This window comes from Aulonocara sp. 'chitande type north' Nkhata Bay, linkage group LG6 (genome assembly GCF_057382095.1).
Source record: "Aulonocara sp. 'chitande type north' Nkhata Bay isolate Kocher_YH1m ecotype deep benthic linkage group LG6, A_spYH_male_GT1.1, whole genome shotgun sequence".
NCBI classification, from domain to species: domain Eukaryota; kingdom Metazoa; phylum Chordata; class Actinopteri; order Cichliformes; family Cichlidae; genus Aulonocara; species Aulonocara sp. 'chitande type north' Nkhata Bay.
In genome coordinates, this window is record NC_141349.1 from 37,596,397 (window position 1) to 37,611,286 (window position 14,890).

General features: G+C 39.8%; 1 protein-coding gene across 1 annotated transcript; it reads right to left on the reverse strand.

Annotated features, from left to right (window-relative positions):
* Positions 1-728: 728 nt before the first annotated feature.
* Positions 729-13,873, reverse strand: pi4k2b (phosphatidylinositol 4-kinase type 2 beta). Its single transcript, XM_086296819.1, has 11 exons — positions 13,357-13,873; positions 8,784-8,935; positions 8,199-8,279; positions 7,899-8,018; positions 7,571-7,702; positions 6,536-6,689; positions 6,213-6,280; positions 4,873-4,975; positions 3,776-3,909; positions 3,615-3,674; positions 729-2,074 (listed from the first exon to the last, which is right to left on the reverse strand). Exons 1-11 carry the CDS (start codon positions 13,709-13,711, stop codon positions 1,901-1,903), a joined length of 1,533 nt encoding a protein of 510 aa, XP_086152945.1. The 5' UTR covers positions 13,712-13,873; the 3' UTR covers positions 729-1,900.
* Positions 13,874-14,890: the final 1,017 nt, after the last annotated feature.

Here is a 14,890-nt window from a genome sequence, read left to right on the forward strand (position 1 = left end):
TGCAACAGCTCTTTTCACATTTTATTTCCTCTCCAGATGTGTGTCACTTCTTAGCGAGAATGTGTGGTGACCTTATTCAGCTGTGCTTCACATCTACCACCACCTTGGTGTATATTGGTTTGAAAACCTCTGCTATACAAAGAACACACGCCACAATTTCAAGGCACACCTGTAGGAAATATTCTGTTTCTCGTTTGAATGACATCACTGACATTCTCGATTGGTCAGATGAACCAGGGCACCTTTTTGTTTTTTTGCTTTACAAAAGGCCCCATTAGCTTGTAATCTTAAACCACTCCCTTTGTCACTTTCACACTATTAAACATTTTCCATGGCTCTGGTTTAGATCTTGTACCTTTGCAATCGGCAAAGTTTCTCTCAGAAAACCTTTAATTGCTGATAACCTTTTTAATAATTTCTCAAGCTAAAAATTCACTGATTTCAATATTTCGCGTGTGAAGATCTGTTGTTTTTGTTTTCATCCTTATTACCTGGATATCTTTGGGCTTTAGCAGGTTGGGTGGGAATTACTGTTGACATCTTTAATCTTAAAGTCAATAGGCATTAATCAGGTGCATGAGAACTGTCATCCTGCAGATAGAGCTCTGCTGAACATACCTTTGTCACTGCTGAACTCCAGCTTGGTGCACTTCATTCTTTATGCCTTCAAATTAGCCTTTTCCTATAAACTAGAACATGTACTAGTGACAACTACAAAATACTTGATTTTGCCAAATTTTATTGTTTTTTTTAATCCGTTAAATATACAACTTATCCCATATAGTTGCAGAGTTGGAATAAAAACTTCAAGATGCATACATAAGAAAACAGAATGGCATCAAGCAAGTCTCCTCAATTTAGTTTTTCCTCTTCACAGAGTACAATATAAAAAGCAAGGAGAGTTGCGACCCCCCCCATGCCAGAAGATTCAAGAGAAAGCTGCTTACCAGCAATTAAATACAAGTCAAACAACAAATACATTCATAGTAATGAGAAGTCTATTTCTTACAGAATTCTCTTGTACTGAAATGTTTAGGAGCAAAATTCTGTGTATAAACGGTAAACAGATTACATTCAAGCGAAGTGTTTATTCGCAGTCCTCCACTTCCTACAAATTCAAGTTTCAACAATTTTCTTGTCTTGAAGCTCTTCAATATTCCTTCAACAAAGACTTTGGCAGCACTGAGAATTGAAGACACTGTCTTTGTTTAACACGTGGTTTTAAAGCTGGGTAAAGTGTGTTTTGGCCCAGCTGGGTGGAACTGGTCAAACACTTCCAGCAGTGTAAGTGCACATCTATATTTCACTAAGTAATCCTATAAGGCAAAGCAAATATTTTGGACTTTATCCCAGATGAGGAATAATGTCGACCAAGAGAAACTTCTTTAAGATTCCCAAACACTACCAGGACCACTGTGCTGTTAGCTTGTGGTATTTAGGTGCTTGCTCTTTGGCCATCAACGCACTATATTATCGAGAGACCTTCAGTAGGTAGCTTGAGTGGTTTGAAAAAAAAAAGAAAAAAAAAAACAACTTTCAGCTTCCTAACAATAAACAAAGCCCACCTCTGTGAAAAAGCTGATTATCTAATCAAGTTGCCATACAGTAACCACAAACAGCCCCAAGGTCTCTCTAGGAGACGGCGGTATGCTAATCTCTCCAGCTCCCACGGTTCCCTGCACTCTCCTCAAATGAGGAATTGGCCTCAAGTCAATTTCCTCACAAAATATTTCTCATCTTATTTTCCATCATCACCGTATCCTTCTTCACTTCCTTCCTGCCGAGGACAAATATGAACAGTTTCCAGTGTAAGCTTCTCTCTCACTTTCTTTACGTCAGGAGTGATGTGTGGACAAAAAGCAGATGCTTCTCCTCTGCTCCCCTCGTCATCCTTCTCTGACTACCAGGAGGAAAAGAATGGCCGCTTGCAGTGGAAGGTTTGTGTAAACGCATTCCCCAAAGTGACCACACGACCTTGGCCACCTGAGCGGCTGCGCTCCACTACCACCCGAGGCATCTGAACCAGTTGGAGGGGGCTCTTCCCGTCCTTCAACGCCTGGGTCAGGTTCAACACCTGGGAAAAGACGGTGCATTAGTTGTGCAAAAGCAACTCGAAGTTTTTAGAGAATATGCAAACAACTTATTGGAAATATGAAACAGTCTGTGCTTACATATTATGCATGTGACATGGCTTTGATAAAGGACAGTAATACATAAAAACTGCAGTTATTATTAGCTACTTTCTCCACAGCCAGGTCATTTTAATATCTGACAAAAGTTAAATAATTAACTAAAAGTTAAAATAAATAAATAAATTACAAAACAACTGCACTACAGGACAAAGTCTTGAGCCATCCCTCATTTTGTTATATTTTGCTTGGAAAATGGGAAATAAGTGCAGTGATCAGTGAAATGTGCAAACATGTGTGGAAATAGCACATGAAGCAAACACAGAAATGGTGAAATTCTGACAAGCTTGCAAATTTAGTACAAGCACCTTTATTCTTCAAAACAGGCTCTATTTTAGTAGTTTTCAGGAATAATTCTCCAGGCTTCTTAACATTGAAGCTCTAATCTGGACGTTACCTGATTTTCATCCATTTGTTTCCTGCCTCTGTCTCACACTACTTCAATAATATTGAGTTCCAGGCTCTGAGGATACCAATCCATAACTGATAGCATTCTATTATGCGTTTTCTACCCAGGTGTGCTTTCACTGCACTGGCAGTGTGTTTGAGGTCAATGTAATGCTGCAAATAAGCTACTGCCAATCAAGGTGCTTTCCAGATGGTACTGCACAGTACTTTTCTGCGTTTATAATTCCATCAATTCTGACAAGATCCCCCACACCACTGACGGAAATTCAGCACCAAACTATGACAGAGCCTCTACCACATTTAACAGATGCTGCACACATTCACTGCTGTACCTCTCTACTGATGTCCTCCATAACACTCCAACGACACTGACTAGAACTTAAAATGTTAAATTTACATTCAAAATTCACAAGACCCGTTGTTCACAACAGGTTGTTGTACAAAAGTCCAGTTCTTGTGTAACTTGGCATAACTCTGCCTTTTCACCCTCTTTCCCTTCTTTAAGAAGGGCATCTTTACAACAGTAGATGGATCAATTGACGGGTCAGATGTTTATCTCAGGTCCTTGGGTCCTGTGTTATGCCTTTGTTGGATTTATTCATTTTTCTTAAGGACATGACTTTAAGCACTTTAAACCATATTAAAGAATTCCAATAGGGAAGGAGAACAAAAATACAAAGAATTGAGAATGACTCAAATCCTGCACAGTATTGTTCACTAATATAACATGTTTTTATTATTAACTGCTTGCTGAGAGAAGAATAGAAAGACTGAAAGGTGAGACAGGACAGTGGCTGCAGATGCAAAATTAGGGTAAAATGTGTGGTGAAGACATTACAGAGCATACAAAGTGACAGAAAGTAGGCCATGAGAGGAGAAAGGAGAACAAGGTAGGATATAAAAGGAACAGGCAGAAAAAAATAAAATAGAGGACAGAACAGTACAAAGTTAAAAAAAAATGACTAGAGGAACATTAAAGTACTCATTAAAAATAAAAAATAAATTACAAAAGCTCACCTGTCCTCTCATGACGGACATCTGTCTCTCAAACATGGTTTTGTCAAAGCCTTTATCTGTCTGAAAACAGAAAACGACTGATATTAGCTGATATCCTGCAATTAAGAATTCAAAAATCTAGAAACAGATTAAAAAGGAAAGCTTATGAGAACATCTCGTACCTTGAACATCTCATAGAGGTCCTCACAGAGATCCTGAACAAAGTTCATGTCAGAGAGGCGGGACAGCACAAGGTCTCTGGTCTCCTGGGAGAAGGGTACCTTGGCCTGAGGAAGCCATGCCCAGTGGAATGGATCTGTTAGGGGGACAACACAAATGTTTCCGTCTGTATAGCCTTTCACTGTCACTGAACCTATAACTATCATTGTATTTGATAATAAGGCCACATGTAGGATTGTTTAGTGGCCTAATTTTTCTTTACAGTTTATTTTTTTTTATTGTAAAAAATTCTTTAATTCTTGCCAGAACACAGATGACAAGATTCTACCATAAGAAGAAAAGGACTGAAATCATCCAATAGCAATGAGATTATCAGAAAATTAAAGGAACTGTCTGTGGCAGTGTCCAAAGGTAAAAATCATACCATCACATCTACAACTTACTAATTGCAACACTTTATCAAGTTCACAGATTAGTACAATTTTACAAGCTCTTACGTTAGTTTTACATCTGGAAAAAGCCAAGCTAGTAAATTCCTCCTATTTACAACCTTGGTACTAAGATAAGCTAATTGTATTGTCTAATCTGGACAGCGGGTCTAAAAGTAGTATACATCTCAAAAAGTATGCAAATAAATCCCCTTTCAGACATGCAGTCCCCTCCAGTAATTTCATGGTATCTCAATGTTTTGTCTTCAAGTACAATGAAACTTGTGGTGCAATATAAATGCATTTGTGCATCACTCAGTACACAGCACAAGTCTAAACTGCATGCAGTCACAGTGCCTGGTTCTGATTTGTAATGAGAGTAAGACTTTTAGCTGTGACACATTTTGCAAGAGAGATCTCCTAAAGCCCACGTGAACAAAGAGCCGGGTCAACCATCAATCACTGTGGCACAGAAAGATACTTTAAACACTCAAATAAAAGTGCCTTTTCACTTTGTGTTTTTCAGAAGGTTATGTTGACAATACCCTTTCCTACAAGTGCAATGAGTCTTTTTAATGAGTCTTTACATGAAATCGCACATGTAAAGGGGCCCTCTCATTACTGTCACTGACAGAGATGGTGAGCAAAAGTGAAATAAGTGATAAACATACAGGCTCTCCATTCATCCGGGTGTTTAAAGGGGAAGGCCAGGCCGTTGTCAATTGCTGCAATCTTGATGCAGGAGTCCTGAATGTTCTCTGTCCATTCTGCATCCTGCAGCATGAGGGAGAAAAAGATTAAAGACCTCGAATTCATTAAGTGAGTAAATTATTAATGACTGATGACCAAGTTGGTTATTGATTGAGGGGTGATTACTGCCACACATAAATGACAACTTTTGTCATTTATCGGCAAATCGAAAATAATGATTGATGATAGGTAACAAAGACGTACATCAAGTTTGTTCCATGCATTTGTGAGTCTAGTTTGCACATACACAGAAGCAAAACCAACATAAGGTGTGTTCTGGTTTAAAAATATGTAAGTGTTCATGTCTGTGAAGGTTCTCAGTCATCCAGGTCATCGTAGTCAAAGGAACTTGCAAAAGAAAAGCGTCTGGACTTCTTTAAGTTGCTTGAAGACGTTTCACCTCTCATCCGAGAAGCTTCTTCAGTTCTAAGGTCAAATGGTGGAGAGTCCCAGATATAAACCTAGTGGGAGTAACCCCCCACAGAGGGACAAAAGGACCCCCCTGATGATCCTCTAATCGCCTGAGCCAAGGTGTGAAAATGGGTGTGGGTCCCAATCAGCCAGAGTTTCGGGTGTGTTCATTGTGAAACATGGCCCCACCTTATCATGCGAATTCCTGAGATCAGATGGCCCAGGATGTGAGTGGGCGTTAAGGCGTCTGGGAAGGGATCTCAAAACTGGATTATAGATGGCAGACAGTTGGTGTCGTAAACCACCGCCTCTGTTCAAAGATGGTCACTCACAGTGGACATAGATGGCTTCTTTCACTCCTCTTTCAAACCATCTGTCCTCTCTGTCCAAAATGTGAACATCGGCATCCTCGAAAGAGTGTCCTTTATCCTTAAGATGCAGATGGACTGCTGAGTCTTGTCCTGTGGAGGTGGCTCTTCTGTGTTGTGATAAGGTGGGGCCAGGTTTCACAATGAACTCACCCGAAACTCTGGCTGACTGGGACCCACACCCATTTTCACACCTTGGCTCAGGCGATTAGAGGATCATCAGGGGGTCCTTTTGTCCCTCTGTGGGGGGATACTCCCACTAGGTTTATATCTGGGACTCTCCACCATTTGACCTTAGAACTGAGGAAGCTTCTCGGATGAGAGGTGAAATGTCTTCAAGCAACTTAAAGAAGTCCAGACGCTTTTCTTTTGCAAGCTCCTTTGACTATAAGTGTTCATGTGTTTCAACAGAGTTAAGCGAGGTGAATGCGTGCTTGGTGAACAGTCTGAACACACCTCTGTCATGTGGTAAATTACCTCACCTTTTGTTCTTCTCCCTCTCCTTCTCCTGGTGTCTCGTACTTGATCAACCAGTTGTCATTCCCTCGATCTAACAAGGAAAACAAACATAAACAAGTTTTGATACGCAGAAATGAGAGGGAAGACAGAGCGATGTCAAAGATAGCAAACAGCTGTTGTGCGCAAGCATATACTAACTTAAAATAAATATGAAGATCAAAGGAATTTTTATCATAACCAGTGTATAACTAAATCGAAATAAAGCTGCCAACACTGTAATGAGACTACAATGACGGATCACTTCAATTTAAACCATTTATCGAAATGTTAACACGTGCACGCCTACCTGTGTTTCTGATAACATAGTCCAGCACCACCAGCCGCTCAAACTGCGACTGCAGCTGCTTCCTGATATTCTCTGGCAGTGGTTCTGCCTCAAAGCGTCGCAGCCAGTAGTCGGCTTCACGATAACCCTCCACAAACAGCTGAAATGAGCCCACCTGGTAACACACAGAGGCGCATATGGCATGAATGCAACTAACATACCCATTAAAACAAAACACTGTATAGCAATGTTCACTGCTCTGAGAACAGTATGTAGACAGTTTAAATGGAAATGATGTGGTGTGCAGTGATATTACAAGTGAAGCTGTAATGTCGAAAGGCTGAAATGTCAGCTGTGCCTGACAGTTGAAAATATGCAGTCAGTTTCCTCATATTTACTTCCTCGAAGACACTTCAGCTATGTTTTCACATCATCTTAACATCCACATATCTTTAGATCACCCACAAGACTGTCTCACGTAATAAACAGCCAGGAATGAAATACCTGTTATACATGTTTTTGATTAAAAGACAAAACTGATATACGATTACAGTTCACAATACAAGAGATAAATATATCCAGTAAGTATTACAGCTCCTGAAAAAGAACATGGCTTAAAGCAGAAACAACATTTATGGTTCTGATGGCCTTTTATCTAAACACATTGTTCTTCTTCAACACAAAAATAGTGTGGCATGATTCCTTTTACCGTTCTCTACCATCAGTGGCTATTCTCAGCCCTCCACTCACTGATGCAACAACTCTTGTATGTTATAGAGAAGCAGTCAGTGTACATATGAATAGAACAAATCTGACAAAGAACCTATTAACAAATATTGAAACAAGAAGATTAGAATTTGTTTTAACCAGTATGAGTATAGGTTTTCCTGCATGTGGCTGTGTTTTTGCACAAATACAAAGAGAAAGCAAGGAAGCAAGAGGAGGAAACGACACAGGAATGAACAAGAGAAAGGTCAAGATTCCAAGCTCCTCATGAATTGCTTATAGTAAACAAATGGTGACGTTAGACTGTGACGGTTTAAAAGTCTTTGGTACCTTGGGTGGGAGGCCCACTCTGTGGAAGCGTCGCCCCACTTTGGGGACTTTCTCTAGGGCGTACTTCTTCCCCCTGGACTTTGCTCTGTCTATGGCGTTGTAGTGGAATGTCTCACTGGCCAAATACACCACCTGATAAAATTTAGATAACACTGGTTTACTTTGAAACTGTGACCACTGCTGAACAGAAAGAAGAGCACAGAGACCCTAATCAAATCCAGATTAATTCAAGTGTTTACTTATACTGGGTTTTGGAGATTACATGTTATTAATTCAAAAACTCTACAGAGAAAAAAAAAAAAAAAAAAAAAAAAAAAAAAGCACACACCTTGGTTTTTGGCACCACACCAAGACAGAGTTTGGTGTCAACCAGTGAAGCAGCAGCCTCTGACAGATAACCCTGGTTAGGTAACAAGCACCCTCGGCCAAAACAACATGGACAGCAAAGCTAACAACAGAGACAGACATGGGGGAAGTTTTACAGATGAGGTGTTAATATTACCCTACTTTTTTTTTTTTTTTTTAATCTTACTCACTGTGTGCAGCCATTAAAGTAAAATGAATGACAATATATATCTTAATAACTTTTCAGATGTTTAAAAAAGGTGATACATGTGACAGAAAGTACCTTGTGAAAGTATTTGGTCCATTTTGGATTCAGATGACCATAAGGTTCCTCTGACTTTGGTTTAAAAACACCAATGATTTTCTGTAAATAAAAAACAAAACAGAGTGATACATTTGTTTTTTTTCTAAACTTGCAATCTGACATACAGCCCAGGTCAGAAAACAGAAAGAGTGAGAACTAATTTTACCACGCATATTAGTGTTGCTTCAAGCTCCTTACAAACACAATTAAAAAGCCAAAGACTAATAGTGTAACTATAAGCAACAAATGTAAAGCGTGAGGAATGCGTCTGACATCTTGGGCTCACCATCTTCCCAGTAATTACCTGTAGATGCCAGTGATCTGCTGTTATCAGCTGAACCATTGCTTTTTGAATAATTAAACAAGAATCATAATCCTGTGGATTTCCATATTCCTTCTTCCTAATTTACAAACTCTTATGATTAAAGCAATTAATGTTTTGAAAAAAGAAAAGATAAATGTTTGGAAATGTTGCTAAGCTACTGATTTATATTCTTCCTCCAAGTTTAGCCCATGAACCTTCCTTCGCTTGTCATGAATCTGTGTCATTTGTACCAAACGTACCCCTTTTGGGTCTTTGACAAAGTAACTCCCACTTGAGCCCTGGGAAATCCTCTCTGGAAAGACGCCACTCTCAATGGCTTGCTCTGCCCTTTGGATAATATCAGCAAACTCGGGGTCGTCAGGGAAATGGTTGAAATCTCCACTGTTGGTACCTAGAAGGGGAATAACTCAAGATTACTTTGATTTATTTTTACATTGTATACAACCAGAACTTGCTACAATTAAACAAATGTATTTTCTTAAGAACTAGAACAATAAGATTGCATTTACAATTACATGTCCATTGCAAAATATGGCATTAAGTAAACATCAAGAGGTTTCTCTGCATGGGTGTTATGTTTTGGTGTTTAGGACCATCAGATACCTTTGAAATGATCATGAATGAGTTATTTACATTATACATGCTGAAAAATCAGTGGTAAAAAATAATAATTGCAATCTCCCTCACAGAGACTACTGTAAACTGTCCGTTACCTCACCCATCTCACCTCCTGATTATTCTGTTCTAGGCAGTGGGAAACTGGAAGTGTTCCCATTGCACACTGTGCAAAGGGTGGGATAAAACAGGTGGCCAAGTCTATCACAGGAATCACCCACAAAGGAATACACAAACACACATTTAAGAGGAATTCCAAATCGCATGCCCATATTTTGACTGTGTGTACACTATCACAGAGAATTTACCAACTAAACTTAAAAAAAAATTGGTCTAAACCAGTGATTCCGCCACTTGTTAAAATCTGGCATTTTCTACTGCCTTGCAGATCAAACGTCATTCTCTTGAAATCACTGCTCTCTGGTGAATAGTGCCAATTATTATTTTGATAAAGGTCCAAACACATGACATGGCAGATCATAAGTTCTCCTCCTTGCACAGGGCAGAACGATCAGCTGACAGAGACCCATGCTCTGTATCAGTCGCACTAAAGTCACAGTGGGATGCAAGGAGAGATAAAGTCACAGACATGTGGTAGGTGCTATAAAAACAGGGACAGGACAGTCAACATGCCAAGGGTGACCGATAAGGAGTAACAAAGATAGCTTCAAAGCTAGTTTAACTGTAGGGCCCAAGAGAACCTAATTAACACGAGGAAGAAAAGAAAGTGATAAGCAAACGTTACATAATTAATCTGGATTGTTTAAAACAGTGAATACTTGTCAAACCTAGTCTGACCTAGTATGGCCCAATTACTCCTGAACAAATACATGAAAAGTACCCAGAATCATATGTTAAAAGTCAAACTCAATTTAACTTAACGGGGAGGTTCAGAAGCAAGCACGGTGGTTAGCACTGTTGCCGCACAGCAAGAAGGTCCTGAGTTCAATTCCAACATCAGGCCGGGGTCTTTCTGTGTTTGCGTGGGTTCTCTCCGGGTACTCCGGCTTCCTCCCACCATCCAAAGACATACAGCTTGAGAGGATAGGTTAATTGGAAAATCCAAATTGCCATTAGGTGTGAATGTGCGAGTGAATGTGAGCGCGAATGGTTGTCTGTCCCTGTGTGTTGGCCCTGCGACAGACTGGCGACCTGTCCAGGGTGTACCCCGCCTCTCGCCCTATGACAGCTGGGATAGGCTCCAGCGCCCCCCGCGACCCTGAAAAGGATAAGCGAATGGATGGATGGGGAGGTTCAGAAAGTAAAGTGACTAACCAAGACCTCCTCATTACAGCACAGTACTCGCACCCTGCAGCCAATTATCTGTTAATGTTCCGGTAGCATACTATGCATTACTTTGATGCGTCAAAGGTATTTTGGTGATACAGTGGGGAGCTATCCAACATTAAGATGAAGACAATGTTGGATAATTCCTCCCACCCACTCCATGACATGCTGGTCAGTCACAGGAGCACGTTCAGTTAGAGACTGAGATTACCAAAAAGCATTACTAATAAAGTATTCTGATTAGGTAGGTGTTTATCATGTTGTGGCTGTAAGATAACTCAATAATTCAATAATAAGAAGAATTTAGACAGACTGATCTTTTCCTTGTATCTTCTCAATAAATGCTGCAAAGTTTCACTCTGCGTTTATATACCACTCTGCGGGTCATCGGATTCTTGGGGTTTTCTCCGCATTACTGTAGTCTTTACCTTGCAAAATAAAACAACTTGAGACAACTGTTGTTGTGATTTGGTGCTATATAACTAAAACTGAATTATTTGAAACAGAGGTTTAAGCTAGGCTGCACCTGTGTTTCATGCTCCATTTGGTACCTGCAAAGCAAACATCCTACTTTAAAAAGAATTTAAACTGTGCTGCAAATATTAAGCAATTTTATTGGGTAAATACTCCCATAAATTTCTGATCATGCTGTACGTGCACAATCTCTGAAGGCTAAGCTCTGAGTGGTTTTTGTGGATGTGGACCACACTGGGACAAGATGTCTGGCCATAAAGGTAACTCTGATCTCTGGAAAAGCTGTCCAAAAGTAATGACTTAAAAATAGCTCCATTTTGACTTTAGTATAAAAATCTTAACATAGTTTTAGATTGTGCTCTAAAACAGTAAATCTCTGATTTACTGTAAGGAGTTTGTAATCCAGTTCTGTGTGATGCAATATTTTATCTTCATTTAATTCCCAACAACAGGTCAAAGTGTGCTCAATCTATCATCTTGTATGATGACAGATCTACGCTTCCTGTGCGCAACCCTGGTGCTTATAGTCTGTGATAAGATCACTGTGGTGTATTGCTGCAGATGGCAGTAATGGGCCTTGTATGTCTTCCACTTCCCATTAGCTTCAACCTGTAGAAAGCCAAAGTAATAGTATATGCGCATATAGTACTTCCTTTCTCTCAATTTCCGTCTTCATCATCTTCAAACACTGTACTGGACTACAAAGTGTGTCTGCTAGCACAGGGGCATTATGCATATTTAATATCAGCCTCTCAGATGTCCTGGTCAACTAATGGGGCACACACAGCAGGAGTGTACCTCACTTATAACTTCAGAGACCTCCAATAGACATGCAGAGCACAAAGTGTGTGACATGGCACAACACTGGACTGTGAAAAGTGTTCTATAACTATATATTTAAGTTACAGCAAGCGCATAAAATTGATACAATTTGTCTTAAACGCTAAAACTGTTTCCCTCGAGTTTTGACAGTTACATGATAAAATGCTTCAACTTACTCAAGTTTATCAAAATGAACTTTACATAAAGACTATAACTATAAATAAACCCTGCGTGCTGTTTCTAGGCTCTTTGGACTGGTGACAAAGAAGGCAGCAAAAGATGGCATACGTGATGAAAAATAGAATACATTTATGGACGCATGCAAATTTTTACCAATTACTTTGTTAAAAAAAAAAAAAGCACTATTGCTATTTGGTTAATATTTCCCATGACACGTAAAGCAGAATTTAAGAGCTACAATTCACAATTAATTTACATGATATTTTTAAATGGCACAAAGTGCAAGAGAAACGGCTCTTAGTCAGTATTCTAACAATAATCTGTAAAACAGTTTTGTAATTTTAGAGGAGAAGATTATTGTTCTACAAAGGCCACAAGTAATGGGATGCCAACACTTGCCATTTAAGGCTCAGACTCTACCTGTGGCCTAGATTTCTGGCCATAATAGGACATGGATCTGAACAATAGATCTCTGTTGGGAGAGGCTGAATAACAGAAATGAATACAAATGCTCAGAATTTGTTTTGCAGAGGGAAAAAAGGAAAAAACAAAAGGTGGGCGGTATGAGGGGGAGTGTTGTTAAATCCAGTGAGCATTTAAGTCAGATTATGCCGCTTCCATAGCGACTAGGTCACCTTTTTCTTGGTCTTTCCCTGCATCCCCCACCCCCCTTCTCATCATCCAAAACAAATCTGACAGAAACTTTAGTTGTTCCTGCTGGACAATCTAGTTCACAGCATAGCCTCAAATAATTTTATCACAACAAACATCTTACAACAGACCAGAATGTTCAAAAACCTCCTAGCTTGAGGAACAAAGATAATTTGGATGAAGGAGGCAATGATGTCAACCAGGTGGGCAAGAGTTCAATGGATGAGGCAGACTTATTTATTATCCTGGAAGTATTATAAACTGTTTGTTTGTTGTTGTTGTTTTAAAAACTTTTTTGTCATCATATTTGTAGCCTTGATTCTGTCTTGATTGTCAGACTAAAATATGGGTGATGACAAATTGAGCAGAAAATACAGACACGATACAGACTGCACACCAAGCCTTCAGTTCACCAAGTGCTGTGGAGAAACCGGGTACTTTTTTATGTAATGTGACACCAAGTTTGTGCTTTTTTAAAATTCTAATAATAACCAAAGTGTTGGTTCTCCAACAGCCTCAACAGACCTTAAGAGAGACCCAAACATTAAAAAGCCGCGTGAAATGCTCACTTCAGAGAGCTTACATAACATATCTATTTGACCACGTTGCATTACCTGTTATCACAACCGTAATCAGCCTGAGTAGGCAGAATTTTTCCAGAGCCATATGCATCAAATAACAAAATGTCAGAAAAGACATAACCCCTATGAGTATCTGAGTGTGGCTGTCTATTTATTAGTTTCATATACAACCATTTCAAAGGCCGTGATTTGAAACACTTACCCGGGGAGGCTAAAGCATCTTTATCCGAAGACGAGCTGTGCCTGTACCGCCTGCTTCGCTTTTCTTTTACACCTCTCGGAGACGACGAGCTTCCTGCTAAGCACGGTAACAGCAGCGCCTCTTCGCCGGAGCCCTCTGTCTCTAGTTCGGTCAACACGCTTTCACAAGAGTCCGAAATACGTATGGCACCACCGGGGTTCGCCCCAGTTGTCAGACCTATCCGGTTCCTGTCAAATAACACCTTTGGAGGGTCTATGGAGTGAAAGTTAGACTCCAGCACTGGCACCGCTCTTTCCCCCGTGTCCAGCACTGGCTCGCCGGTCTCTGTCTCTGTCAGGTCGCATTCTGACATCATTCTGACTCAGGCCCTAATACATACAGTTAAATATATATCGTATTGACTCAACTTCGTTTCGAGCTGTCAGCTTTTCATTGTAAGAACACGGCATGTATCCAAATCAAACAGCTACTGCTTTCACTCAACGATATGTCCACATAATCCATGGAGACCGTCTCCTCTGCTTCCTAGTTAGCTAGATGCGCATGCGCCACACAAAACGACGCTGCTGGCTATGAGTTGCCTTCAAGTACAGCTTGGAAAAGCCGAAGAAATTCAAAGACGTGAGCGAGCCCCCGTGTTTCAAATTCCCGGTTGACAAGTACACTCGAGAGCTTTACATCATTACTTCTGTTATTACCGTGTGACTAACGTAGTTGTCAATTTGCAAAGTCAGAAACAGAAACAAAAAAAATACAAATTAGGCTGTAGAACATGTCGGTCTATAAACACGTACCTTCCTACGCTATTTATTAGAGATTAGCTATGTTAAGTAGACCTGCTATCAAGATATCCTTTTCTGACCTGGCATTTATTTATTTATTTATTTGCAAAACAAATATATTCATAGTTTTGTCCTTTCTGTCTTCTTCTCCGGTGCTTGAAGAATTTCAAATTCATGAACTGAGTTAGAATTATTGGCACATGATAGGGCTACGTTAGTATTTCTTTTGTTTTATTAAAATGCATTTTCTAAGCTATTAATACAAAAATACTCTGGTGGTTACTGTAGTGGTTACTGTGCAGGCTTTTCAACTGACTCGACGCAGTCCAGCAGTTTTATTCACGGCCACTAGATGTCAACAATATTACATAAATGAAAATGGTTGCAACGCATCGCCTCACAAGCAAAAATTGTCTAGTCTTTATACATTTTTTAAAAGTTACTGTAAAATACTTAAATACTATTTTCAAGTCGTCATCAAGTGCCATTGTTTGAAGTGTGGCAAGCATAGTTACTGGTTTAGAATGCCTCTGAAGTTAATATTGGATCCACACATGGGCCTTTCCCGCTGCCACCTCATGGTAAGATAATGACATTTTTTATTTAGCTCAATTTTCCAGTTTCGACCCAAGGTGAATTAATGCAAATTGAATAACCTCTGCATTAACTTAGCAAGGCTTAATATGGTAATTTTTCATCCCTCTGTTTTACTTTCCCCTCTCTCTCTTCCTGTCTCGCCTATAAATTCAAGC

Coding starts and splice junctions, on each gene's coding strand:
- pi4k2b (XM_086296819.1), bottom strand. CDS start 13,711: ATGATGTCAGAATGCGACCTGACAGAGACAGAGACCGGCGAGCCAGTG. Junction 3,910..4,872: donor CCCGGATGAATGGAGAGCCT/GTATGTTTATCA, acceptor TCCCCCTAACAG/ATCCATTCCACTGGGCATGG. Junction 2,075..3,614: donor TGTCCGTCATGAGAGGACAG/GTGAGCTTTTGT, acceptor GTCTTTTCCCAG/GTGTTGAACCTGACCCAGGC.